Source organism: Heterocephalus glaber, unplaced genomic scaffold (assembly GCF_053883595.1).
Source record: "Heterocephalus glaber isolate CG9 unplaced genomic scaffold, H.glaber_assembly_v1.0 deba00000943, whole genome shotgun sequence".
NCBI lineage: Eukaryota > Metazoa > Chordata > Mammalia > Rodentia > Bathyergidae > Heterocephalus > Heterocephalus glaber.
Window position 1 is genome coordinate 5,699,516 of NW_028258175.1, and position 27,977 is coordinate 5,727,492.

A 27,977-nucleotide genomic window follows, 5' to 3' on the forward strand; every position below is an offset into this window, starting at 1 on the left:
TCAAATGATTACTCTATGAAAAACCCAAAATATAAATAAATGGAAGCGCACAATAAAGTGAACATGGTAGGAAACAAGGAGGCAGACATTTTGAAGATGAAAGGGATCATGGGAAAGGGAGAGGGTGATAAGGGGAATAAATAATCAAAAATGATCAGGATATGATATATACGTACCAATCCCCAAATGAATGTAACTATTATGTGTCATGAACATACACTAATAAAAATTTTCAAAAATACCATATATATCGGGTAGATATGCCCTATATACACAGACATGTGCTATATATAGGAGACACATATATATATACGGGGGTGCTAGGGATGAACCCAGGCCCCTGCACATGCCAAGCACATGGTCTATACCCCCAGCAAGGACTTATTTTGTAAGTGAATCTGAAAAAATGAAACAAACCAAGGTGCTGAAGAGCCTGTGTGGCATGCTACCTTTTATGTGAGAACAGGGTAAGAAAGTACTGTGTATTATTCATTATTCACACCTTGCTGAACACTAGGAGGATATGCACAAGAAAACCTCATAGAAGTGTTTACCTATAGAGGCAGGAGAGAAGGAAAGGAACAGAGAAGAAGCCTGCTGCACAGACAGCTTTCCAGTTTTGCTGCACCGTAGAACATGCCAGGGGTTATCACAAAAACTGCAAAGCTTGAGCCATCACCCTCTGGGACACTCCAGTACTGCGCTGCCCTCAGCTATAAGCAAAAGGCCAAAAACTCCCAGGAGACAAAAAAAAACAGGGAACCCTTAATTGCGCCTGGGTGGACTGAGAGTTTTGTGAACTTGAAATGTGGATAACATTAGAAGCTGTAATTACACACGCACACCGCAGATGAAAGGGGACACTATAATTTGGTGAAGATCTTTCATTTTGTTCCTGCAGAAGAGAAAGAATAGAGCTAATAATGCTACGTAAATGCTTGTGCGCCTGGTAATGGTGTGCCTAAGTGGCTTGAAACACCATGCCTTCTTCTAATCCTGGCCCCCCTGGCAAATAAGTAATTGTTCCATTTCACAACAAGCTTCCATTGTGTAGACTTGGTAGGATTTTAAATGTGATTTCCTGAGTTAAGATCTGTTCTGTAATATATGTCAATATTAGGGGCTAGTGAATAGCCATGTTCAAACTTCACTCCTGGCTCTGGCAGTTATTAGCTTTCTGACTTTGGTGCAAGCTATTTGATCCTTTTTAGTTTTTATTTCTTCATCTGAAAATGAGATAATAATATCTTAATTCTGAGGTTAATGAGAGTTTGGTGAGATACACCATGGAAACTACCTAACAGTCATCAGTAAAAATAAACATTTAATAAATGTTCACTGTTATCAATTTTCTTTTGATATCCTTTGCACATTTTTTAATTCAAGTTCATTTTTTTCTAATTATTTGCAACAATTTCTCCTGTATGCAATTAAGGATATCAACTGTTAACCCACAAGATAAGCAGTAAATGTTTTCCCAGTTTTTATTGTCTCTTTATTTTGTCGGTGATCATTTCTCAATAGGTAAAGTGTGTGTGTGTGTGTGTGTGTGTGTGTGTGTGTGAGTGTGTTTGCATGTGTGCATACAGTACAAATTTTTTTCCCTATTCCTTTATGGTCTCTGTCTCTACTGTCATATTTAAAAGTTCCTTCCCAATATTTTTTTCTAGTCTTTTCACTGTCTCTCTCTTTCACATTATTTCCCTTGGAATTCATTGAGCACTGAGAAAAGCTGTTTATTTCTTTTTTTAATGTTTAGCCAGTCAGAACAACAAATGTATGGAATGCATCTTTCCCCTGGTGATTTGAAATGCTTCCTTTATCACATGCTAATTTCTTAAATATCCTTTGTTCATTTCAAAATGTTCTCATACGCTCCACTGATCTATTCCTGCTACTGTGCCATACTATTTTCATATATTATAGGTTAGTGATGTCTTAGTATCTAAAGGCATGCATATTATACCCGCCCACCCCTCCTCCGGCATTCCTATCTGCTTTTACATTTTTCTTGGTTACTTTTTCCTTCCTAAACTTTTTTGCTACTTTTTGATTATCACATGATAGCTGTACATATTTATGGGGCCCAATGTGACATTGCAATACAGATACACGTGTATTCTTCCAGACTGCGCTACAAATGCCAGTCTCTGCCTGCTGTACTCATTGCTCCTTCCAGGAAAATTCCAGCTGGCAGGCCCAGCATCAGATGAGATTGGATGACCTAACTGTGCATTTCCCACCAGTGCTGAGTGGACCCAGACTGGTGAGCGATATGCAATTATGAAGAAGAACTGAGCTGATCAGAATCAGAATAAAGAGCTATGCACAGCCAGGACTGTGGCTGAGCTAGGGTGGAGGTGGAAGTGATGAAGAACCAGTGTCTGAGGGAGAGCAGAGAGGGATGAAGGAGAGAATAGTTCACACATAATGGGGGCCTCCCTTTCTGTCCTTCCAGAAAGGCCCCACTTCTTAACAGCTTATTCTCTGTATTTTATTCTTTAACTTAGTGCTATTTCATCTGAGACTTTTTGCCATCTTATTTTAACTGGTGATTACTAATACATAAAAGTTATGTATGTATTTCTTTTATAACCAGACAGTATATAAACTGAGTGATTTTCCCAGGTGTTCCTAGTACAGGTGCCACGGGTGTGAAGTTGGTCTTTTCTGCCCTGGGTTTACCCTGTGCTTCCGGAGAGTGCAGTGGATCATTGGTGAGGCCAGCAGTTCCTTCCCCAGCTGCACCATCCCCGGGGCATATGTGAGGTCTCTTCCAGCCCCATCGTAACCACTAGGTCTCCGGGTGAGGCTCACAGCCATGGCGAGCCTGGATTCTAATGAGAAATGTCGTGATTTCAGAATTCTGTTTCAAATCTGGGGAGAGCCGTGACATGGGGCCAGCTCTCCTGAGGGCAGCCAAGGGCTGGAGCGGAGCTGAGGTCGCGCCCCTTGTGTGAGGCACCGAGACAGCTAACACCCCTAACCCCAACCCCAAATCTGAAATGCTTCAAAACCTGAAACTTTTGAGCACCACCACGATGTCACAGTGGAAAACTCCCCACCTCTGATCTCTGCCCATACACTAAAAATATTGTACAAATTACCTTTAGGTCATGTGGGGGGGGTATATAGCAAACATAAATGAATTTTAATTTAGACTTCGAGCCCACCCCCAAGATATTTTACTACATATGCAAATATTCCAAAATCAGAAAGTATCTGAAATCCCAACACCTCTGGTCCCAAGCTTTTCAGGTAGCGGATACTCAACCTGCACTCTGCACTTCCTCGGTCTTCACCCAGTGCCCTTCCTACTGCTCAGCCCCCACATGCATTCGCTGGGTGGACCCTGGCTCCCACTAGGGTAACTGAGGGAAACCAATGAGCCTCAGGGAGCGGAGGGGACCCACCCTTGGGTAAGACAGGAGTGCTCCTCTTCACAGCACGCAAGAGCTGTCTGCCTTCTTCTGGAAGTCTGAGTGGCACAAGCCAGCCCCAGCCCTAAGTGACATCTGAGCACCAAGCACTGGGCCTGAAGATTCAGCTCCAATTTTGCTTCCAGGTCAACAAGCATGAAAGGCTTCGAACTGGTTAGGTGATGCTGTGTTAGCATAGGGTTCAGGACCACAGAGAAATGTTCTAAGGGTTTTCAAAAGGCAAGTGTCTGGTGGAGGTCTGGATCCAGCCAGCTTCACAGCATCCTAGCTGTGTCCCTTGGCCATGTTGCTGAACCTCTCCCTATTTTCTTATTGTAGCCAGGGGTAACAATACTATTTCATGTGGTTGTTACAGGGTGGGAATGGCGATTTTTTAAAACAATTGCCTGATGCAGGCACTCAATAATATCTGCTATTATTAATTATCATTGTCTAGGGCAGTAATGTCGAACCTTTCAGAGCTTACAATGATAACAAACAGCCAGCTGCAGCACTTGTGCCATGGGCTCGCCACCACTGGTCTAGGGCATCCCTGTCTATTATGTTGTGGCTTTCCCAATAAACTCCATATATACTCCCATTGATTCCCTGTGCTGATTCCCTCCATAAATGCTACAAGCCATGGGTCAGGAGCTGATGGGCAGAATCAGACTCGGGGGCTGCCCTCAGGGGCTGCCAGTCTACAGGGAGAGATGGCAGCAAAGCACAAGCAAACGCACACTTCAGCTGCTGCAAAGGGAAAGCTCGGGACCCTCGAGAGGGGGTGAGGAGGAGTTCCACTGGCCCAGGGGGTCACAGGGCTTTGAGCTGAGACCTGAAGGTTGAGCGCTTAACCCGGGCATGGGGTGCCGTTCACCCCAGGCAGATCTGCATGATACAACCTCTGCCACCTGGCTGGCTTCAGGCTCTGTCTCAGCCCTGTACCCTGTTCCTGGTTTGGACCCCTCACCCAGGAGACCTGAGCCCTGACGGCAGAGAGTTTTGTACAGATATCGTGAATCAGACTCTAACACTAGAGAACTGGGTTCACTCCCAGCTCTTTTACTTCCCACGTGTGCAGCCTTGAGCAAACGACTTCATGAGCCTTGATCTTCTCATCTGTAAAGTGGCAGGGGAGCTGTTATGTGGAAAGACACCAGCACAGAAGCATGCATCAAGGCCCGACTGTCTCACTCCCACTCAGTGGCCTCCCAGCCTCAGGGCTTTGGGGAGGTTCCCCAACCTCTCTGTGCTCTAGTTTCTCATCTTTACGATGGAAAGAATAGAAATAGCACTAAATCCTCATGGGATTTTAAGAACTTAATGGGTAAATGTTTCTAAAGGGCTTGACCCAGTTGTCTAGCACATAGTGTACACTATAAAAAGTGTATGTGGAGTATGATAAGTAAATGCTCTTACTTTGTAGCTTTGCGAGGATCATGACATGGTGATTATATTGTGCCAGTGTAGTAACTGGTGTGGAATATATACTTGATCCATGTTAGCTTAAAATAAAAATGACACCTGTGATCTTGGGCAAGTCATCTCCATGGTCTGGTCTCAGTTCCTCCTTTAGAAGACAAAGGGGCTGGGCTTGGTATTCCCCAGGGCCCTCAAACGCTGACACCCACAAGGTGGAAGCTGCTGGCTGCAAGCCTGTGGAGGCTGCACTGTGCCATCCCCACTGAGAGTGCACAGTAGTTCTTTCAGGGACTCATGTTGCAGCACAGCACATTCTCAAGCTATAAATAAATCTCCATCTCCCGCAAACATGCACACCCGTCCTCTCCACTCCAGGCCCTCTTCCCCAAACAGTGCCATGAGCCAGTGAAGGACATGATCCAGGCACTCTGCTCTCCATGGTAAGTGAGGACACCCAGATGCAAGACCCTGACCCAAGATGACTCCACCCGCAAAGATACAGCTGGCACAGTGCAAAATGCCTGGCTTCCGGAGGGATGGCGCCCTCGGCCACGGAAGCCTTGGCACACCCAGAAGGGCAAGAGGAACCTTTGGGTAGAGAACACAGCAAATCTGTGCATTAGAGAGGCACCTCCTGCTACTGCCAAGGAGGCTGCTGAAGCAAAGGCCTGCTGGGCCACCATCTGCGCTTGGGACTCTGGATGCAGCAAACCTGCAGGCTCTGATTCCCATGGCCCTGGCCCCTAGGAGCAAAGGACTGTGGCATCCACATACAGGGCCCGGACTGAGGAGGATGCGTTCTGTCATGCCAACTCTCATGACTATGCTTCACCCACTCTGCACCACTACCCAGAGCGTCAGGACACCACTCTGCTACCACACAGGGCATTACGTGCCTTGCCTCACCCTCTCCTAAGTGGGGAGCTACTCATCAGCAGGCACCAACTCCCCCCACAGGGACTTACAGATGCCAGTGGAAGGTGATAAATATCACTGTGACAGTAACACCTAACAGAGTGCTTCTGCCATACACTAGGCACAGTTCTACAGGTTTCACATATCATCAACTCATTTGATCCTCACCTACCATGAGAAATATGTTTATTATTATCCTGAGGTGACACAGTGAGCAATTTGGGCCTGGAATCTGAGTTCTCTGTCACCTTGTAAATACAGTTGTCTCACAGTGGTCCCAGGACCCTAGCGGACAACAAAATGCTCAAGTCCATTCATTTAAAATGGAATAGTGCTTGCATATAACCTAGATACATCTTTCTTAAATCACCTGTAGATTACTGTAAATGATATGTAATTCAGTTTTAAACTCTATAGTTTAGGGACAATGACAAGAAACATTTTGCACATGTTCAGGACAACTGCAATTTTTGCCAAATATTTTCAATTCACAGCTGACTGAAACCACAGATGCAAAACTCTGCAATACTGAAGGCTGAGTCTTTACATAAAAAGTCATTCCTATGATGAGTGTCAGCAAGGAAAGGTATGTGGTGCTTTACCTGCAGGGTATCAGGAGCTGATCTGATGCTTGAGCTGTGGCCCAGAGGACTGGCATGAGTGACCCTGTATTCTCAGCACTGGTGCACACTGAACCAGCTGGGGCTTTGACTAGATCAGAGACTGACTGAATTCATCTGGAATGGGCCCAGACACCAGGATTATGTGCAGCTGGCTAAACCAGGACTAAGACTGAATTCATGGCAAAGAAGGAAGAGAAGAACATTCCGGCAGCGGGAACAGCATGTGCAAATACCCAGTGGCTAGGAGAAGAGTAACAGAAGCTGCTCCAAGAGTGGGAAAGGGAGAGGACAAGCAGTGGCTGGAGGGTCTCTTGAGACCTGAGCATCCACTGTGTCATGAATCATCCAAAGGGGACTCGTGAGACTGTCCGGGCATGAACCATTTGGGATGCCAACGGATCGGTATAAGCCAAGTTTATTTGTGGGCAGGGCTGGCAAAGGGAGATGAATGTGCAACACCTTGCTCATAAGCCATGCCACATAGTACTGACTTTCTGTCCCAAGAACAATGGGAAGCCAGTGACATGCTTTCAGCAAGGAGAGGACATTGTCACATCTGTTTCCTAGAAACACGTGCAAATGATGGGCTGGTGAGACAGAGAGGAAGCGAGGGAACAGGCAACTGGTCCAGGCTGGGCGGGTGGATATGGGCTAGGTTCTCTTGGTGGGCATGGGCAGGAGGCAGTGGGGTACTGTAGTGCTTAACAGCAGGTCTAGAGCTGGCCCAAGTTCAAATCCAGCTGCTTCTTATCAGCCGTGTGACCTGGCAATTCAGTTAACTTCTCTGCGCCTCAGTTTCTTCCTCTATAAAACAGGCATAAAAACCATCAGTCAGGACAGATTGAGAGCATTCCTAATCCCAGAACCTAAAATATTTCCAAAATACAAAATTTTCTGAATGCCAGTAAGACACTACAAATGGAAAATTCCACATTTGATCTCAGGTCACAGTCAAAAGACAACGGTAATACTAAAAACATTGTGTTAAATTACCTTCAGGTTATTTGTACAACGTACATATGAAACAGAAATGAATTTCATGTTTGGGCTTGGCCCCCATTCCCAAGATATCTCATTATGTAAACGTAAATATCCTAAAATCAAAAAACCCCCAGAAATCTGAAACATCTCTGGTCCCAAGCATTTTGGCCCTGGCATGCTAGGCGCTATGTAAGCATTGGCTGTAATTATTATTTAGGAAGTACAATGGGATTTGGCAATGGAGAGAATATGAGGGGAGCACAAGCCTGAGGACACACAGGAAGAGACCCCAACAACTGACCTCTGCTCACTGGGCTCTGGAAGATTCACAGTCTAGGAGCGGAAAAGTTTCACGAGGAAGGGCTCAGATACAGAACTAAGGAGGAGAGTCAGAACCTACAGGGCAAGATTTAAGGCAAATGCAGGTTTGAGTATCTGAGTGAAGCAACCACTCCTATGCCAGCCACGATCTTAAGCTCTTTGCATATATTAACTTATTTAATGCTCACAAAATTCCTAAGAAGCAGATATTATAAGCCCCATCTTACAAATGAAAAAACAAAGGAATGGAGAGGTGAGTGGCTTGTCCACAGTGCACACACAGTAGGCTGCAGAGCCATGAGGACGCAGGCACCCAAACCCCATGCTCCTAATTAACATGCAGCACCACAACCCTGAGCTCATATATTTCACTCTGCCCTCTTCCCTGAACTATCACTGGAAGTCCAGGAGGCATTGTTTAAAAATAGGAGAAAATCTATTTCAGCCCAGGATCCAGGGAAAGGTGCCAAACTCACGCCAGAAACTCTTGAACTATTTTTTAGTTCAAGGGCAGCCTAGCCTAGTTCACCTGCCCACCCCACCCCCCGCCCTGCAATTTTAAAACATGAGAGTGGGAGGTTGCAGGGGAACACTATATTGGTTATGCCCAAAGCAGGCCGTAGGCAGTGCAGGTTGTGAAGAGTTAATCCCATAACTGGCTGGTTTATAGAAATGAGTCTGGCCAAAGCCTACCTGCTAAGGTCAGAGTAACTTGCCCCCAAATTCCATTCCCACAATTAAAACCTTCTTACTAGAAGGACAATGTCCTAATCATAACCACATATTTTGTCTATTCTGTTCCTAATTCAAGAATGCTTTGCCTTGTCTTTTACATGTTTACATGAATTTCCACAGAAACCACACAACAGCTCATCCTTGCACGTAGTCCTGCCCTTGCACATAGCTCACCTTTACCCCAATTGATTGTCAATAAAAATCAGTGGCTTGGACTGGCCAGTGCCTTTGTCGGCTGTACCAGCATTGGTCATCCTGGCTCCCCACTTTCTATCCCTCTTAGTTCTGTCCTTTAGTTCTTTCCTCAGGCCTGCATCATACACTGGCCAGGAGACTGGAGCCTACTGCAGAGGTTTCCAGGAACATTTCAGGGGTCCCCAGTAGGAGGCCTGATAGAGAGAGTAGGTAACTGACCAAACATAGGAAGCAAAGGTGAGCAGATAGGTGGCTGTGCTGTCTCCTCAAAGGTACGTAATAAATATTATGAATGATGACTGGCTTCTCTCAAAGCCTTCAGGGGAAGCAAGTGGATGCCAGACCCCCTTGCAGATCCGACTGGACTCAGGAAGGTGCCCATGGCAGCAGGGGGCGCTGTAGCAGTTGGTTCCCAGCAAGGGCTGTGTGCAGTCAAGGAAATGGGTGTGCTCTGGCCAGTGAAGATCTCAGCACTATCGGGAGAGTGAAAAGCCTCTGCCTTTTTTTTAAAGCTCCTTGCCTTGAACTGTTGTTCCCTGTCCACCTCTCAAAGAAGGCTGATTTGATTAAATTTGCATTTTCCTTCTATCCACCAAATAAGGGGAGATCTTCCACTGATAATCCTCACCTATAAATACAGAAGTTGTAAACTTGAGATCCACAGAGTGAATCCAGCCCAGAAAAGTGTTTAAAAAATACATTACAGTGGTAATTCTCAAATTATTTGCCAACATCTAAATTTAGGGGATCTCAGACCTCTCTGGAAAAATTGGAAAATCTGGACCTTGGTCCTTTAATCAGCAAGAATAAAAAACTGGAACTTAATGACTGCTCTCAGACAGGGTGTGCATGGGCCAGGTGGAGACTTCTGCTATCACACACTTAGCTTGAGCACTTACCAACATGCTGGCTTTACAGCTGGACATCCTGATTAATTGGGTGCTGTGTGACCTTTCAAAGTCACATGTCCACAAACAAAGCATTGAGAAAAGCAGCCAGGCCCAATAAAGGATCTACCATATTATTTTATCTTACTGAGTTCAAACACAGGAAACTTTTTCCACAGTGGCTGCACCATTTTGTATTCCCACCAACACTGTGGAAGGGATCCAATTTGTCCACATCCTCACCAACACCTGTGGACTTTTGGAGTTTTTAAATAACATTTATCCTAATAGGTATGAGAGGTATGAGATGTTATCTCACTGTGGTTTGGATTTGCACTGCCTGATTATTAGTGATGTTGAGCATTTTTTGCATATACCTGTTGGTCATTTGTATGTTTTCATTGGAGTCATGTGTAGTCAGCTCCTTAGCTCACAACCACAAGGAGGTCCCACAAAACATTAAAAATGGAACTACTGTGTTATCTATTCACTTCTTGGTATTTTCTCAAAGGAGTTGAAATTAGGGCTGTGAAGAGACATTAGCACTTCCACAGTCATTACAGCACTATCCACAATAGCTAAGATGTGTAAACAACATAAATGCCCATTGACAGATGAGTGGAGAAAGAAACTCATACAATGAAATTCTATTCAGCCTTAAGAAGAATGGAAATCCTGTAAGACTAGACAATATAGATGAACACTGGGGATATTATGCTAAGTAAAATAAGCCAGGCATGGAAAGTCAAATACTGCATAATTCCATTTATATGAAGTACCTAAAATAGCCAAATGCATGGAAGCAGAGAGTGGAACAGTGGCTGCTGGGGGCTGCAAGGACAAAGAAGTGGAGAGTTACTAATAGCAAGCACAACAAAGTTCTAGTCAAGCAAGACATATAAGCTCATAGATCTGTTGTACAACAGTGTACCTATGGTAAATACTAGAATCTTGTACACTTAAAAATTTAGTAAAAGAGTAGAGCTCATGTGAAATGTTCTTTCCAAAATAAAATAAAATGAAATGGTACTCTAGGAGAAAAAACAGGCAAACCACTGATTGGATGGATAATGTAGGGACCAGAGGGGCACAGGAGGTTTCTGGCAATTCTGATCACAAAGAAAAGTTCACAGTGTGGGGATTAACCAAGCTGGATGCTTTTCATTGTAATAAACAATTTTTAAAAATGATGTGACCAGTGCAGGCTAAAGCCAGCCTCTTTGATGCCAAGTTCTAAATTTCTAAGGAGGGAATCTGATTGGTCCAGCTCGGGCGAGGTGCCCACGAGCACCTGGACCACATGGGCCTGCAGGTGTAGGGCCACAGAGCTCTGAGGATGCATGCGTGGAAAGGCAGCTCTCAGGGCAGGGAAAAGGATTCCCCTGCAGCCGGACCAATGGACCCAGACATACCTGTAGCTAGCTGTGTCCAGGTGCACAGGGCTGAGCTTACCAGGCAGTCTGGGGTCCTAGGTAAGAACACAGACCTGGAAACCAAACTTCTTAGGTTTGAATGCAGGTTAAGTCATGTTCGTGTGACGTTAGGCAAGTCACTTAGGGTCTGAGTGCCCCTGTTTCCTCACCTGTGAAATGAGGATGATAACGACAAGAATGAACCTGCCTTATAGGTGTAATGAAGAGTGAAGAATTATTATCTCTAATGTACTCAGAACAGAATTACAGTTATGAATGTTGACTCTTAGGTATTATTTATTATAAAAAATACTTGGAAATCCTAGAATTATAGACCCCTGGAGGTGGGGAGCCCTGGAGAATACAAGAAGACAGAGACAGGGGAGCAGAAATGAGGTCTCTTGACATAAGAACTGGGGCCTTACACATCCCTTCGGGCTGCCCTCTCCAGGGCCAGCCGACCTTTGGATTCTCCATTTCCCCCTAGGTCTGTAGGCTCAGAGTTGAGGTCTCCTGGGAAGTTGGTTCTGTCCAATTGCAGGGCTGGTCCTGCCTCTCAGGATGCCCCCAGCCAAGAGAAGCCAAAACAATCCCTAAGAAAGAGGGTCTGAGCTCATTTCAGATCTCAGCAGCAGTCCCTTCACTCAGAGGAGAAGCACTATGCGTCCATTCTCTGCTCCTCTGGCACCACCGATTAGCTTCTTCCTGCACAGCATGAGGCGCTGTGTCTTTGTGAGGAGACAGTGAGGAACAAGGGCTGTTTAGAAGCAATTCATCCTGACCTTTATAGGCTGGTTTTGTGTGGCAGAAGTCATTGCTGGCCTGCGGCAAATGGGAGCAAAAGAATCATGAAAAATTCCGTTGATGCTCAAAGGACTTGCATTAGTCACATTTCCATCATTTTATTAGACCCTTCTCCCAATCGGCCTATGGAAGAGGTCTTTGTATTTCCATTCTGTGGTGAGCAAGATGGACGTACGTCGTGCCAAAAATAAGCCTGCATTTTTAAAACTCACAGTCCAAGATTTGAAAGGACCATTGGTGGCAACATTAATTAACATGCTTTATTGCCAGCCATGGAATGAAGTACTTACTATGGAATAACTCATTTAATCCTCACCTAGACCCTACAAGGTAGCTGTCATTTTATCCCATTTTTTCCTGAAGAGGAAACCAAGGCTGAAAGGTGAGGTGACTAGCCCAAGATTGTCAAGTCAGTGGCAAACTGGAATTCAAATCTAACCAGCGTGGTTTCAGATCCATCGTATGATACTGCCTTGCGTTGCTTTTCAAACTTGGCTACCCATCAGAAGTACCTGATAACTTTTTATAACACAGATTCTAGGCCTTAACTGTACACTTTCAGGTGAAGCCTGTTTTTGACAGCTACCTAAATGATCCTTTGACATTCAACCTGTCTGTAACCTGCAAAGTAGCATTTACAAATTATAGTGGACACGTTTCACTCTGCCCGAGGTCTATGCTTCCTCTTGTCCTCAATTCTCCTTTGAAAAGTCCACCTGCCTCACTCTGTTTAGACCTGGAGGGAAAACCTTAAAAGCCCACCCAAGGTGGGTTAGGTACCTAAACTTGACCGAGTAATTGATCTCCCTTGAGGATTTGAATTTAGGGCCAAGCGGTATAAGAACCAAAATCAGATGGAGCTTATCTGGTTGGCCAAGTTTTCTCTTAAGTCTCTGAAGTGCACCGCATCCTTTCCAGTGAATTCCTTTCTAACCTAAATTAGCTGGAGGTAGTTTCTGTTGTAGGCAACCAAACAATACTAACTAGCAGAATCACCGGCATGCTCGGTAACTGATCTTTGCTCTACTAGGTTGAGGAGTCAGTATTATTATATGGAAATCAGTTAGTCGGCTGGGGCAGTTTCCCTTTATTCTAATTCTTTCCTTTGGAGATACACACAAAAAATAGCTGTACAACAGCCCTTTGGATACTTGATGGTAGCACAATCTCTGAGCTAGACAGGCCAACACTCAGAGTGTTCTCGGTCCATCCACCCCTACCCTCCAGACAGCCTTTTGGCATCTGATAAGCTACACCTTGGTTACTGGCACTTTTGCTGTGAATGGAGAAGCCACAGACTGCAGTGTTACATAAGTAGGATATAATTTCAGGAAGATGGTGCATTTTCAGATTTAGGAAGGTATTTCATAAATGAGGGAGTAAGACAGGCGGCAGCAGTGTACTGTTTAGAGTGAATTGCTCCTGTTGAGAAATATGGATGGGTTTTTCACTCAAGGTGAGAGTGAGGTCAAAACGGATGCTCACCCTAATTGCTGCTTCACTGCTGGAAAAAGGGAGGCAAGCCTGGAGCATTTGTATTAGAAGTGAACCGTGTGTTTCCCACTTGGAGTTAAGACTGGATGAGCCAGGTCTTGAAAGCAGCGCACTTGACTGTTGTGTAAGTTGTTTCCTCTATTCTAAGCCAAAGAGTCTGAACAATACCATGTGCTAAGGCAGGAAATGGGTACAGCATTGGCCCAGCACAGCCAGGGCTTCCCCTCCTTCTCTGAGACCACAGATGAACTGAGGTCAAGACATGCCAGGCCCACACCTGTAATCCCAGCACTCTGGGAAGCTGAGGCAGAAGGATTGCAAGTTAAAGATCAGCTTGGGCAACTGAGAAAAACCCTGTCTCAAGGGTGCAGAGGGGAAGTAGCTCAGTGTGAAGGCCCTAGTTTCAATCCCCAGGACTACCAAAGAAGAGAGACAGAGAGAGAGAGAGAGAGAGAGAGAGAGAGAGAGAGAGAGATATCAGGGCCCAGAATCTTATCCGAGCACGTGCAGTTTTCTCATTGCAGGAACTCAACTGGAGGACCTCAAGAGCAGCCAGATCTGGAAGCAACTGTGAGTCTTTGTGTCGCTTCTGTACCTGAGCCTTCACTCGCATCTGATCCTCTCTGAATTAAGTGGGAAACCTGAGTCCACTCTAGTGGTGAAGCAGATCCAAAATGAACAATGAGAGAAGCCAGCAATCGAACATGCCAAGGCTCACAGAGGCAGGATTAACAAGGGGCCAGGAAGTAAGGACACTTGTGCCATGGCTGCTGTATTTGGGGACACAGCCTTTGGTTCTCACATGTGTAAAATACTACATATTACATGCGAATTATTGTACACTTAATATTAAATGTCACATGCCAAAACATTTTAAAATACTATAAATATATAATTATGTTTTGATATATCATACCATACTTGATGTTTTGCCATATGCTCATTTTATTCACTTATTTATTTATAGACAGGGTCTCACTATATTGTTTAAACTGGCCTTGAACTTGAGACCCTCCTGCCTCAGCTTCCTGAGTAGCTGAGATTATAGGTATGTTCCACCATGCCTGGCTTGTTCTTTTTCACTTAGCTTTATATACTAACAATATCCCCAGGCCAACAACATTTAGTCACCATGACTTTTTATTGAAGTATAATTCCATACAATAATTTGCAGATTTTAAGCATACCTTTGGATGAGTTTTGGAAAATGTGTATACCTGTGTAGCAGCCATCTCAGTCAAGATACAGAGCATTCCCCTCACCCAGAGGCTATGATGTGTAATCACTGCACAACATGCCATCGTGTGGATATAATTTACTGTGCAGTCCCTAATTAACAGTCACATGGGTCCTTTCCAATATTTTGTTACTATAAATACTGACACAATGAGTGTTACTCTAAATACAGGTGCATGTCCTTAAATAATCTCTTCACAGAAATTCCTAGAATTGTCATCCTTAGGTCAAAAAGGATTAAGTTGAGTAATTTTTAGCATACAAATTATTTCTAAAACTGTAAAATATTGAAGAAAGTATCTTTAGACAAGCCAGCTGAAGAGTCCTTTTGCACTTCTGCATTACCTGGCACAGAGCCCCTGTTCAATACAGTTAGCTATTATGAGCAGCTATTATTCCTTGGCAGGCCAGAGGGTGCCCTGCACCCTTTCTTGGGCAGAAGAGATGCTTTGTGATATTAATAATCATTTTAAAGCATTTATTGAGTTCCTTTTTTATGCTAAATACTACTCTGGATGTGAACCAAGGAATCTCATTGAATACTTGCCCAAAGAAACTGATTTAGGTATTATTTCCCCCCATTTTAAAGATATAAAATCAAGACACAGAACTTAAATTTTATTTTCCCAAGATCACTGGAGCACTAAATGCCAGGGGAAGAATTTGATACACAAGGTTCTCTGGCTCCAAAGTCTGAGTTCTCTTCTCAGCACTGCATCACAGAATTCGTATAAAGTAATGGGGATGGAAACAGTAATTGCCTCCCATGGACATGCTGTGAGTGGAGAAATGTGGAAAACGATCAGTACGTTCATGATTAGGGAGATTAGGGAACAACAGCAATGCCCTTACCACAGCATCCTGGGCTCACTAAGCACAATGTCAAGCACTTTGTGCAAGGGCATACAGCTTTTTGCTATTAATCCATCTGTCTTTTCTTCCCTGTCTTCAACTTTTTCATTTTAAATATTTTTAATTACACTATAAACCTATATAGCTGGTATTAATACCCTTAGCGAACACAATGCACAGGTATTAAAAGCTCTTTTGCACTGGGGGATGCTCTGTTGCCCTTCATGGCACCCTGAAACCTCCATGCAAACAAGCTGAAGCCAGCCAGCTGCATAGAGGACGAGCCACATGGAGGAAACCGATGGGCTAGGCCAACAATCTACTCGAGGCCAGTCATGTGAGCGACACCATCCTACAACATCTAGTCATCAGCCAACCTACCAGACAACCACTGACACGGACAAGAACCCCAGTCTCAGCCCTCAGATGCAATTCTTCTCTCCCTTATTCTGCGATCTCTCAGGAGGCTGTACACATGGCCTATACTCCGAGTGCTAGGTAACCTATAGTGACCATATGTAATGCTTATGGCGGTTCCACATGGTCTTTCTGCAAGGTCTGAAAAACAGAACTGATGTTTATCAACCTGGTGAGACTAAGAACCAGGAGAATGCCTACAAATGATCAGAAGTGTCTTTCCCAAACGCTGTGATGGGTTGAGGCCTTCCATTGCTGAGTGCCACTTACATGGTCTATTCCTTCTGCCATTGCATGGCTGGGTCGCTAGCTAGGCACACAGGCCACTGCCTAGTTCAGGAAGTTCCCTTGATATATTGTGATGAAGACCTGTCTATAGAATGATGTCAACACAAAGCTCTACTAATATCTAGAATATGTCCTGGCTCCAATCGGCCTTGGAATAGCGGAGAAGAGAATGGAGCCCATCGCATTCCTTTTTCATGGACAAAGCTGAGCATTTCTGCTTTGCGGGCTTGCTGTACACCAGTTCCTCCAAGGTTACACAGTCCCTGCATGAGTATCAGGGACGGCCAAGAGAGAGCCTGGCCAGGTGGACAAGCAGGTGTGGCCAGGTCTTTCATCATGCTTCCAACCATGGGCAGAAAAAGGTCAATGAACCAAGTCAAGCTGGTTCAGGAGTCTGGACCAATCCATCATCCTTAGTGCCAACTGACCTTCTTGGAATGGTATCCAGAGATAGAATCCCTTCAGGTAGGCTGCCAAATCCTGTGCATGCTGGCTGCAGGGAGTACTTCCTGCTCTCCCCATGCCTGAAACAATTAATGGCAGCATGCCTCCATTCATACAGAGAGGGGTCTCATACAACTAACAGAGCCTGCACACTCCTAGGAAGGGTTGCCAGGTGGCAGACAGAGAACCTGCCTACCCTTCAGACATACCTGGCCTGTCCTTGCTGCCTGCTCCCGTGTGCTCACTGGTTTTCCATCACTGTCATCATCATGAGGTATAGGTAGCTCTTGCACCATACCAGACACTGTCCTAAGTGGTTTCATAGATGTTTATGCATTTGACACTCATAACAGTGCTGTAAGGGCAAGGTTGGGATGATTACTTTCCTCATTTTTCAGCTGAAGACTCTAAGGCATAAAGAAACTTAAATAATTTGCCAAGATCACACAGGTCTGAAACTAGGGAAGCTGTCTCTGTAGTCTGTCATTTTAACTAGTACGCAATACTACTTCTGTAGCTTTCCTCTGAGGAACCAGCTGTGCCACACTCTCACACTATGGAATGAGCACACATATCTTCATCTCCAGGAGCAGGCACAGTGTACTACTCAGGGTTCTCCAAGAAAACAAAGCTAACAGAACAGATGTGGACAGAGATGGATAAATTTATCTTATGAACTGGCTCACATAATTATGGAGGCTGAGAAATCCCACGGTCTGCCATCTGCAACCTGGAGAACCAAGAGAAGCTACAGTATCATTTAGTCCACAGCAGAGCCCACAGGCCTGAGAAGTAGAGGAGCTAATGTTAGAAGTCCCGGTCCAAGTCTAAGGCTTCATCCTGAAGGCACCAATGCCCCCTAGGAGGAAATGACAGAAGTGCCCACTCAAAGAGAGAGAATGAATTTACTCTTCCTTTGCCCTTTTGTTATATGTAGGCCCTCATGGGACTAGATGATGCCTACCATAGATATCATCTTATTTACTCAGTCTACTAATTCAAATACTATATTTTTCTTGGAACCCCCTCAGAATCACAGCCAGAAATAATGTTTTATGAGCTATCTGGGCATCTCTCAGTTCAGGCAAGTTGATCTCGGAATTTAACCATCACACATTCACCCTTTCCCAACTTGACAGCTATACACTTAGTTCTCTTTAAACTGCACTTCCAAATGAAGAAATACAAGGTCATAATTCCATCTGATACAATATAGTTAGACCTTGAACAAGGAAAAGCACACTAATCTCTTTCCTGGAGAAAGAGATAAAGTTTTGAAGTATTGATTACTCTTCTCCTGATACTGTGTAACCTAAATACCAAGATGTAAAATAAACAATACTTAAATACTGATATACAGTCAATGCATCTTATGTTACGTGACAAAATATTAAAAGAGGAAGGAAAACAAAGATATATAATATATGTATACTGTATATACAAAAATACAACACAATTAGGAGAAAATACTAATGGCAATTATAGTCTTTCTTTCTATAACTGGTCACAAGGTCATAGCTGGTCCTTAAAAGTACCCTCTTCTACTACCCATTCTTTATTCCCTCTACCATGAGCAAGCACCTTGCTGGTGGTGGTTATTTACCTGTCAAGATGACCCAAACCTTCATTCTTAAAGGGTCTGGCCCATAAGTAGCCCTGACTGCACAGGGCTGGTGTAGTTTGCCATCGACCTTAATAACAAGTCATGGTAATACCAAGAGATGCCCTAAGGGATCTCCTGTATTTGAGACATACTCTCCATTTCCTGCATTGTGGAGTAGTAGTTCATTTCCCTTGGTAGTCCATATCAGTCACCCCATTAGTCCCTTCCTGGCTCATTAGCTCAGAAGCATGAAGAGCCCAAAGTGACCTGTGGGCAGTCTTAACTTCCAGTTCCACAGAATCACTGTTATGTTTCCTGGTAGAGCAATTTCTCCCTCCAGAACTAAAACCTCTAGGTCAGCGGAACATAAAGTCATGGGAAAAATAAAGCAAAAAAAATTGAAAATAGGGGAAATAGTAAGGATCACCACTTTATTTCCACCCTTGATTCCTGGGCCTGTCAATCCTGGCTGTCAGAGAATCAGCACCATACACAGGATGCTGGTTGAGAGGATGCACACAGCCTTTTGGAGAACTCTCCTCAATTCCCAAAACCCTAGAACCTGTGACCTTGGCCCAAGGAGAGGTGAGGTCTTTTCCCTGGGGTTACAGCAGGGATGAGATACAAAACTAAAGATGCCACGGCCATCACGCTGCTCTGGAAAATGAAGCCAACCCAGAGGAAGGCTGAGCCAGGAAATGGAGACAGAGACCCTGAGGACCTTATTTCAGCACTTTGATTTATTATGCCAGAAGCTGGGTCTATCCTTGGGCTTTTCAATTTCAGACACCAACAATTTCCCTTTCCATATAATCCAATTTGAACTGAGTTTCTGTCTTAGCAACAGAAAAATGTGACAGATAAAGACAGAACCTAGGAAACAGCATCTCCTTGGCTGCACTTAAGAACCAAGTCTTGATCTGCAAAAACATTCAGAGCTGCATGAGGGAGTTAGATCATTCCCAGAACACTTCTCTGCCTGTCTTTCTGAGGATGAGAGAAGGAATTGTTCTAAAAGGGCCAGAGAGTAGGACTGGAAAGAATATGGCAAATGGTCCCAGCCCTCATCTCAGCAAACAGACCTACAAGAGCTTTGTATGTTCCACACTGCTGGAGTTCTTAACTTCAAGTGCCAAATTGTCCAGCACAATCTCTAGAGTGCTGGTGTTGCTATAGCAACAGATGTCTCCCACCCTGAACTGCAACAAAATGGCAAATGACCACTTGGAGAAGGCTAAAGAAACTCAGTAAGAGAAGGTATCACTACTGCTTTGGGCAAGCTGAGGTCAGCTCTCAATTCTAAGTGGGTGGTGGAGCCAGTAGGAGCCAAAGCCAACAGGGAAAATTCCAGGAAGGTGGACCAAAGTGGAAACAAAGTTTGTCTAAGCATGCTCACTCTCATTACCAAGAAGGATGCACTGACTGTGGACAGAGGAAACTGACCCCTACCCATTACTTACATCAGAGGCTGGGCCCTTGTCAGCTCCAGGGCAGGAGAATGTGACAAATTCATGGCACCGTTTGTGCACAACAAAGCAGCAAACTGCAAAAGAGAAAATAAGGTTAGGAGACAGGGAAGAAGGGAGGGGGCAGACAGAAAAGGGAGGGAGAGACCAGCAAGCTTGGACTTCACCAAATAAAGGCTTTATGCCCAAACGAACAGCAGCTTCAGCTTCTGCCTCCTGTCCCTTGTTGAAGACATATTCTTGGGTACAACTATGTTGTATCCTGCACAGGCATTAAATTTCTAAAGTTAAACAGGGTTCAAAAGATCACATATGCTCCAAATGACACTCCTTGAAGATCCCTGGTCTTCTATTGGTTTGGAAATAGAATGTTCTTTCTTAGATCAGGCACCAGACAGACGAAGCAGTTGGCTTGTGTTGGGTTCATAATGCATGAGAAATACGTATCTTGAAATGCTAGAGTCATGCTTCATAATATGAAATGAATGCAGAAAAAGAGTAAGCAGGAATAGCAAATGCATGCTCCATCTAGGAGCTTGACTGGGAACAATGTCAATTAAGTGGAAGAATGGAAGAAATAGGCTGCGATGTTTACCTTGTTACATTAGTCATTTGTGATCAAATACATATAAATGTACACATTTATCTATGGTGTGGTTTCACTACTGGAGGATTTTGTCAGCTGGACAAAGGGACAGTCAGGGAATATATACAAAATAAAACTACTTTTGTTGTTCAATCTTCTGTTACAGTTATTGTTGTTCAAACTTCCTTTTACAATCTCTAGACTGTTGGTTATTAGAGGACAGACACCAGAGTTTGGGGACCAGCTCAGAACCTTGCTAAAGAACATGTTTAGTAAATTAAAATAGAACAGGAAACCTTCCAGCCATCCCTAGGGAGACAATGGATCAGAACCACAATCATCAGTAGCTGCTGACATCCCCCGAAGATACTGCATGCCTTCACACAAGCCCACACCACCATCTCTGAAGTACTCCTGCCAAATGATCCAGTCTAAACTGGGTCAAATCTCTCCATACAACTACAGATTTACAGAAAATACATGTGGCAGAGAAATATACTAACTTTCATCACAAGGAGGTAATCTCCAAACACGCTCACCCCCAAAACCTCAGAATATAGACACAAGAAAGCAACCAACATGATTTCTTCAACAGATAAACTGCAAGAGGGTGGGGGAATAAGAGGAGAGGCATAGTCAATGAAATTTAAGAAACATGTCAACAAATGACTCTGTGGACCTTACTTGACTCCTAATTTGAATAAACCAGTAGTAGTTATGAGGTCTTATATGTCCATCAACAAATGAATGGATAAAGAAAATGTTCTATTTACACAAAATGGAGCACTACTCTGACAAAAAGAAACAAGTCATCTTTAGGAAAATGAATGCACATTGAGACCATAAGCTTAAGTGAAATAAATCGGACACACAACCTTAAATAGCACGTGATCTCTCTTATATGAGAAATCTGAACTATAAAGAGCAAAATAAAAGATAGATAATAGGAAGTAGGGAGATAGATCTTTCTCAAATGGAAAGGGATCAGGAGATGGGAAGAAGGTGGAGGGAGGAAAAGGAAGGAGTTGAAAAATAAATTAAACTTTGCTATGCACATGTGCCAACTCCCCAAAAGGAACGTAATCATTATGTACTACTAATAAGTACCAATGAAAATTTTTTAATAAAAAATAAAATAATAAGAGGGTACGTACCAGGGAAATGGATACAGTTTTTATGATATTAAAGAATTATTGATGTTAGGCAATAGATTTTTTGGCATGAAAATGGCACTGCACTTTTTAAAATAGAATTCTTATCATTGAAGATACAACTTAAATCTTTATGAATACAAGAATTCAAGTCAGAATAATTCAGTACGCTAGTGAGGGCTGTTGATGAAAAATTTTGATCATGCTAAGTTGTTACTGAACCTGAGTGAAGGAAACAAACAGGTTCATTATATAAATCTATTTTTACACATTTCAATATTTTCCATAAATATAAAATTTTAAAAGAGAGAGAGAGACAAAGAAATAAACTAAAAGAAAAAATTTGAGCTATAAGATGTGGAGTGGAAGAGGGCTATAAAACTGAAATGTGCTGAGTCTTATATTCCTTAAGAGATCATAGACTATAAAAAACTACATATAAAACACTGTAAGTTTAACTGTGTGTTAACAGTTAAGGATGAAAAAGAACAGAAATAATTTTTAAATCACTACATTAAAAACTAGACAGAGAAAACTTAATCCAACTATACTTCAAAAGCCCTTCTTCATGTCCCAAAGTCATATAAATAATATAAATATTATTCCACTTTTTCTTTTATATGGGATCATTTCCTCTTTAATTCATATGTAATTTCTTGGAATCTGATGTGAAATGAGAATCTAACTTGCCATTTTCTTCCAAATAGGTAACCAATTGTCCCAGCAATCTTGATTGAATAATTTATCCCTTCCCCATGGATTTCAAATGCCAACTTTATTATATGTTCGATAATTGTATACACTGGAGCCTGTCTTGGGGCCTTCTGTTTTGTTCCACTGATCTGCCTTGAAGTAGAGCAATAGGGGTTGTAATTATAGTAGCTTTATAATATGTTATATCTTGGCAGGGCAAGTTCTCCCCTCATTATCCTTATTTTCAAACACTTTCTTGGCTATCACTGCATATTTATTCTTCCAAGTGAACTTTAGAATCACTTTATCAAGATTTTTTAAATACCAATGGAATTTTTATTGAAATTGTATTTAATCAGTCCCTGCCATCCAAACAACACGAGGATCTTGATTGAAATGGTCTTTAATTTAGAAATAAAATTCAAGATAACTGATATTTTTACAACAATGTGTAATTCCATCAGGAATTGATTTTTCCCTTGTTGAAAATCTTATTTTATAACCCTCAATAGAGTCATTACTTTTCTCTAAGAATTTCCTGCATATTTCTCATTTAGTACAATCTAAGGGATTCTTTTTTTTAATGCTATTGCGAACTTGACATTTTTCCTATTCTGCTTTCCAACTGGTCAAATAAGGAAGCTATAGAATTTCAGTATATTTACTTTGTAAGCATTCTTTAGCTCTGTGACCATTCATCCTGATATGTCAACCTGACTTGGTTACAAAACACCTAGCAGATTAGTAAACACAGTTACGGGAGTGTCTATGGGGTGAGCCCCTGGATGACAGGCGTGTAGGCCAGCAAACTGAGGGGAAGACCCACCCTGGTTGTGGGTGACACCAACCAATAGGCTTGTGCTCAGGATGCAATAAAAGGGAGAGAAGAAGGCAGTGGCTCATTTTGAAGAGCTTCATTCAGCTTGACTGGGGGCGCCTCTTGCTGTCGTTACCTGCGGACATCAGACTCCAGGTTTTTCAGTCTTCCAACAGATTCACACAAGCAACTCCCCAGGGAGCTTCTAGGCCTTTGATTTTTAAAATTTAATTTTATTGGTACATTTCAGGTATACAGTATAATGACATTCATCATTGGAAATTTGCACCTTTACATAATCTCTCTTGGTTCTAATTTTTTCCCCCTTCCCCTGCCCTCCCTTCAACCCCTCCATCGCTCCCTATTTACAAAGACTTTGTTTCCTTTTTTTCATTTTCTCATATTAATTCCATTCCCTTCTTTCCTTTCCCCTACCCCTCCCACTTCCCCTTCCCCTTTGCCCCTTTTCTTCCTATTTCACATTATCTATTATACCTTTTAGGCCTCATTTACACTTTCAGTTTCTCACACTAGAGAAACTATTCAATATTTACACGTGTGTACTATTTATTTCACTTAAGAGTACCGCCTCAATGTGCATCCATTTAGCTATAAATATCTCTAATTTCTCTTTTTTATGGCTGAGTAGTACTCCATTTTATTAAAAAAAAAACCCACATTTTCTTTATCCAGTCCCCAGTTGATGGGCATTTGGGCTGTTTCCAAGTTTTAGCTATTATACATTGTGCCGCTATGAACATGAGTGCACATATATCACTGTGGTATGATTCTTTTAATTCTTTGGGGAAGATCCCCAGCAGTGGAATAGCGGGGTCAAATGGGACTTCCAGTCCTAGTTCTTTGAGGTATCTCCATACTGATTTCCACAGTGGTTGCACCAGTCTACACTCCCACCAGCAGTGGAGCAGGGTTCCTCCTTCCCCACAGCCCCGCCAGCATTTGTTATTGGTTGATTTCATGATAGCAGCCATTCTTTCTGGGGTGAGGTGGAATCTCAGCATTGTTTTCATTTGCACCTCTCGAATGACCAGTGATGTTGAACATTTTTTCATATGTTTATTTGCTATTTCTACTTCTTTGAGAAATGTCTGTTCATCTCAGATGCCCAGTTTTAGATTGCATCTTTAAATTGGGAAGGTCTGATTTTTTAAAATTCTTTATAGATTCTAGACAGTACACCTTTATCTGAGGAACAGCAGGTGAAAATTTTGTCTCTTCATTCTGTTGGTGGTTTCTCTTGCTGTGCAGTAAGAAGAGATCCCATTTGTTGATTGTTTGTGCTAATTCACAGGCAACTGAGGTTTTGTTCATGAAATCTTTCCTGCACCAATGTCTTCAAGAGCTCTACCTAACCTCTGTTCCAACCAGTTCAGTGTTTCTGTTTTAATATTTAGATCTTTCATCCATTTCGATTTTAGTTTAGTGCATGGTGAGAGATATAGGTCTAGTTTTAATCTTTGGCAAGTTGAAACCCAATTTTTCCAGCACCATTTATTAAAGAGGCTATCTTTCCTCCAGTGAGGGTGTTTGGCTCCTTTGTCGAAGATGAGGTGGCTGAGTGCGTCTGGAATTGTTTCTGCATCTTCTAATCTGTTCCACTGTTCCTCGGGTCTGTTTCTTTGCCAATACCATGCTTTTTTTCTCACAGTAGCTTTGTAGTATTGCTTCATGTTGGGGATTGTGATACCCCCTGCCATGCCTCTGTTGTCTAGAATTGCTTTTGCTATTCTGGGCCTCTTCTTGTTCCAAATGAATTTTTGGATTCTTTTCTCAATGTCCATGAAGTCTGCTGCTGAGATTTCAATTGGGATTGCATTGAATCTATATAGCAGTTTTGGAAGTATGGCCATTTTCACTATGTTGATCCTTCCTAACAAGAAGCAGGGGATGTCTTTCCACTTTCTGATGTATCTTCAATCTCTCTTTTCAGAGTGCTATAGTTTTCAGAGAAGAGGTTTTTGATTTCTTTTGTTAGGTTGATTCCTAGGTATTTCAGTTTTTTGGATGCTATTGTGAAAGGAATTGTTTGCCCTATTTCTCGCTCAGTGAGTCTGTTGTTCGTGTAGAGGAAAGTTATTGATTTTTGTGTGTTGACCTTGTAGCCAGCTAATTCACTGAATTTGGTTATAAAATTTAGAAGACTTTGGGTGGAGTTCTTGGTGTCTTCTATATAGAGTATCATGTCATCTGCAAATAACGACAGTTTCACTTCTTCATTTCCTATCTTTATTCCTTTTATTTCTTTCTCTTGTCTAATTGCCATGGCTAATGTTTCCAAGACTATCTTGAACAGGAGTATGGATAGTGGACATCCTTGTCTTGTTCCTGATTTCAATGAGAAGGAATTCAGTTTTTGATCATTTAGTATGATATTAGCTGTTGATTTTTTCATAGATGGCTTCTATCAGATTGAGGTACAGACCGTCTTATTCCAATTTTTTGTAGGGTTTTATCATAAATACATGTTTGATTTTGTCAAATGCTTTTTCTGCATCTACTGAGATGATCTCATGGTTTTTGTCCTTGGCTATATTGATATAGTATATTACATTGATTGATTTGCGTATGTTGAACTATCCCTGCATCCCTGGGATGAATCCCAGGTCACTTGGTCAGGGTGTATGATCTTCTTGATGATCTTCTGCATTCTGTTTGCCAGTATCTTATTAAGGATTTTTGCATCCATGTTCATTAGTGAGATTAGCCTATAGTTCTCTTTTTCGGTTGGGTCTTTCTCTGCTTTGGGGATCAAGGTGATGCTTGCTTCCAGGAATGAATTTGGGAGTATTGCTTCCCTTTCAATTTCATTGAAGAGTTTAAATAGTAGTGGCAGTAGTTCCTCTCTAAATGTCTTGTAGAATTGAGCAGTGAAGCCAGCAGGACCTGGGCTTTTCTTAGTTGGTAAGTTTTTAATTATGTTTTCAATTTCATTGATTGATATTGTGTTGTTTAGAATTTTTAGGTCTTCTTCGTTCAACTTTGGTAATTCATATGTATCTAGGAATCTGTCCATTTCTTCTATGTTTTCCATCTTATTGGTGTATAGCTTCTCGAAATAGGTATTGATGATCCTCTGGATTTCTGGTGGGCCCATTCTAATTTCATCCTTTTCATTTCTAATTGCATGGATTTGGGCCTTTCCTTTTCCTGATAAGTTTGGCTAAGGGTTTGTCAATTTTGTTGATTCTTTCAAAGAAGCAACTCTTGGTTTCATTGATTTTCTGTATCGTTCTCTTAGTCTCCATTGCATTGATTTCTCCTCTGATCATTATAATTTTCTCCCTTGTATGAGCTTTGGGTTTGTCCTGCTCTTCTTTTTCTAGAAGCCTGAGGTTCAGCATTAGGTTGTTTAATTGGGCTTGCTCTGTTTTCCTAATATGACTATTCACTGCTATAAATTTCCCTTGTAAGACTGCTTTCATTGTGTCCCTTAGATTCTGATATGTTGTACTGTCATTGTCATTTAATTGAAGGAACTGTCTGACTTCTTTTTCAATTTCCTCTGTGACTCATTGGTTATTCAGAAGTGTGTTGTTCAATTTCCATGTGTTTATGAAATGTTTGTGGTTTCTTTTGCTGTTGATCTCCAATTTCATTGCACTATGGTCTGATAATATACAGGTGATAACTTCAATTCCTTTGCACTTACTTAAACATGCTCTATGAGCAAGTATGTGGTCTATGTTAGAGAACAACCCGTGTGCAGCTGAAAAGAATGTGTATTCTGATTCTGTAGGGTGGAACACTGTGTAAACATCTGTTAAGTTCATTTGTTCAAGAGTTTGATTGAATTCTAGTATTTCAGTGCTTGTTTTTTGTCTAGTTGATCTATCTATTTGTGACAGTGGGGTATTGAGGTCCCCCACTACTATTGTATTAGTGCTTATTTGATTTTTCATGTCCGTTAATATTTGTTTTATATAGTTGGGTGCACTAGTATTGGTGCATATATGTTTATGATTGTCATCTCTTCCTGTTGGATTGTTCCCTTTACAAGGATGTAGTGTTCTTCTTTGTCTCTCTTAATCAGTGTTGGTTTGAAATCCACTTGATCTGCAAAGAGGACAGCTACTCCTGCTTTTTTTTGGATTACTGTCACATGGAATATTGTTTTTCACCCTTTAACTTTCAGTCTATGAGTTTCTTTTTGAATTAAGTGTTTCTTGTATACAGCATATTGTTCGATCTTGCTTCTTGACCCATTCTGCCAGTCTATTTCTTTTGATTGGTGAATTGAGACCATTAACATTGATGGTTATAACTGGTACATATTGACTTATCATTGTCGTGACTTTTTCTTTTTGTTGGATTCTCCCCCTTTGTGTTTAATTTTTTTGTCATCCCCAATGGATTCATTCTGGCGGGCTTCCTGGGGTTGTGATCCCCACTGTCTTTTCCTAGGATATTGTCTAAAATTTTTTGGAGTGCTGGTTTGGTATTCATGAAGTTCCTAAGGTGCTCTTTGTCATGAAAGTATCTTATTTCTCCATCAATTTTGAAAGATCATTTTGCAGGGTACATCAATCTGGGTTGGAGGCTGTTTTCCTTTAGGGCTTGTAATACATCACTTCAAGCTCTTAACTTGAGGGTTTTGTGGTGAGACGTCTGCTATGATTCTAATGGGCTTTCCTTTGTATGTGATTTTTTCTTTTCTCTAACTGCATGTAGTATTTTGTTCTTCTGTTGGGTTTCTGGAATCTTAACTATTATATGCCTATGTGTAGATTTTTTTTTTTGATCAAGGCTAGTTGAAGTCCTATATTCCTCACTAATCTGTATGCCAAGTTCTTTTCCCCTGCTAGGGAAGTTTTCTGCCATCACTTCTATGAACAGTTTTTTATGTCATCTGCACCCTCTCCTATTTCCTCATTGACTCTCATCAGTCTTATGTTATTCTTCTTTGCATCATCCAGCAGCTGCTGGATTGATTTCTCATGGTCCCTTACTATTTTAAAGAAATTTTTCTTTTCCTGGTCACTGATTGCAATCCTATCTTCTATATCTGAAATTCTGTCTTCACATTGGCTCATTCTGCTGCGTAGATTTTCAATGGAGTTTTTAATCTCCTGGAAATCTGTTTGCATCTGTTTTATGGATTCCATTTGTTTCCTATGTTGGGATTCCATCATGTCAGCTCATCTATTTTTTTTACCTGTGTCTGCTCTAGATTTATCAATCATGTCTTGCACTATGGG

General features: G+C 42.2%; 1 protein-coding gene across 5 annotated transcripts in view; it reads right to left on the minus strand.

The window, feature by feature from the left end:
• The window catches only part of Prkcb (protein kinase C beta), a 312,724-nt gene that overhangs the window by 163,637 nt on the left and 121,110 nt on the right, over positions 1-27,977 (minus strand). For all 5 annotated transcript variants that reach the window (XM_004855957.4, XM_004855956.4, XM_087209105.1 and 2 more), the window contains one exon: positions 19,509-19,591. In XM_004855957.4, coding sequence (XP_004856014.1) covers positions 19,509-19,591 — 83 coding nt within the window. The remainder of the gene's footprint in view (positions 1-19,508; positions 19,592-27,977) is intronic.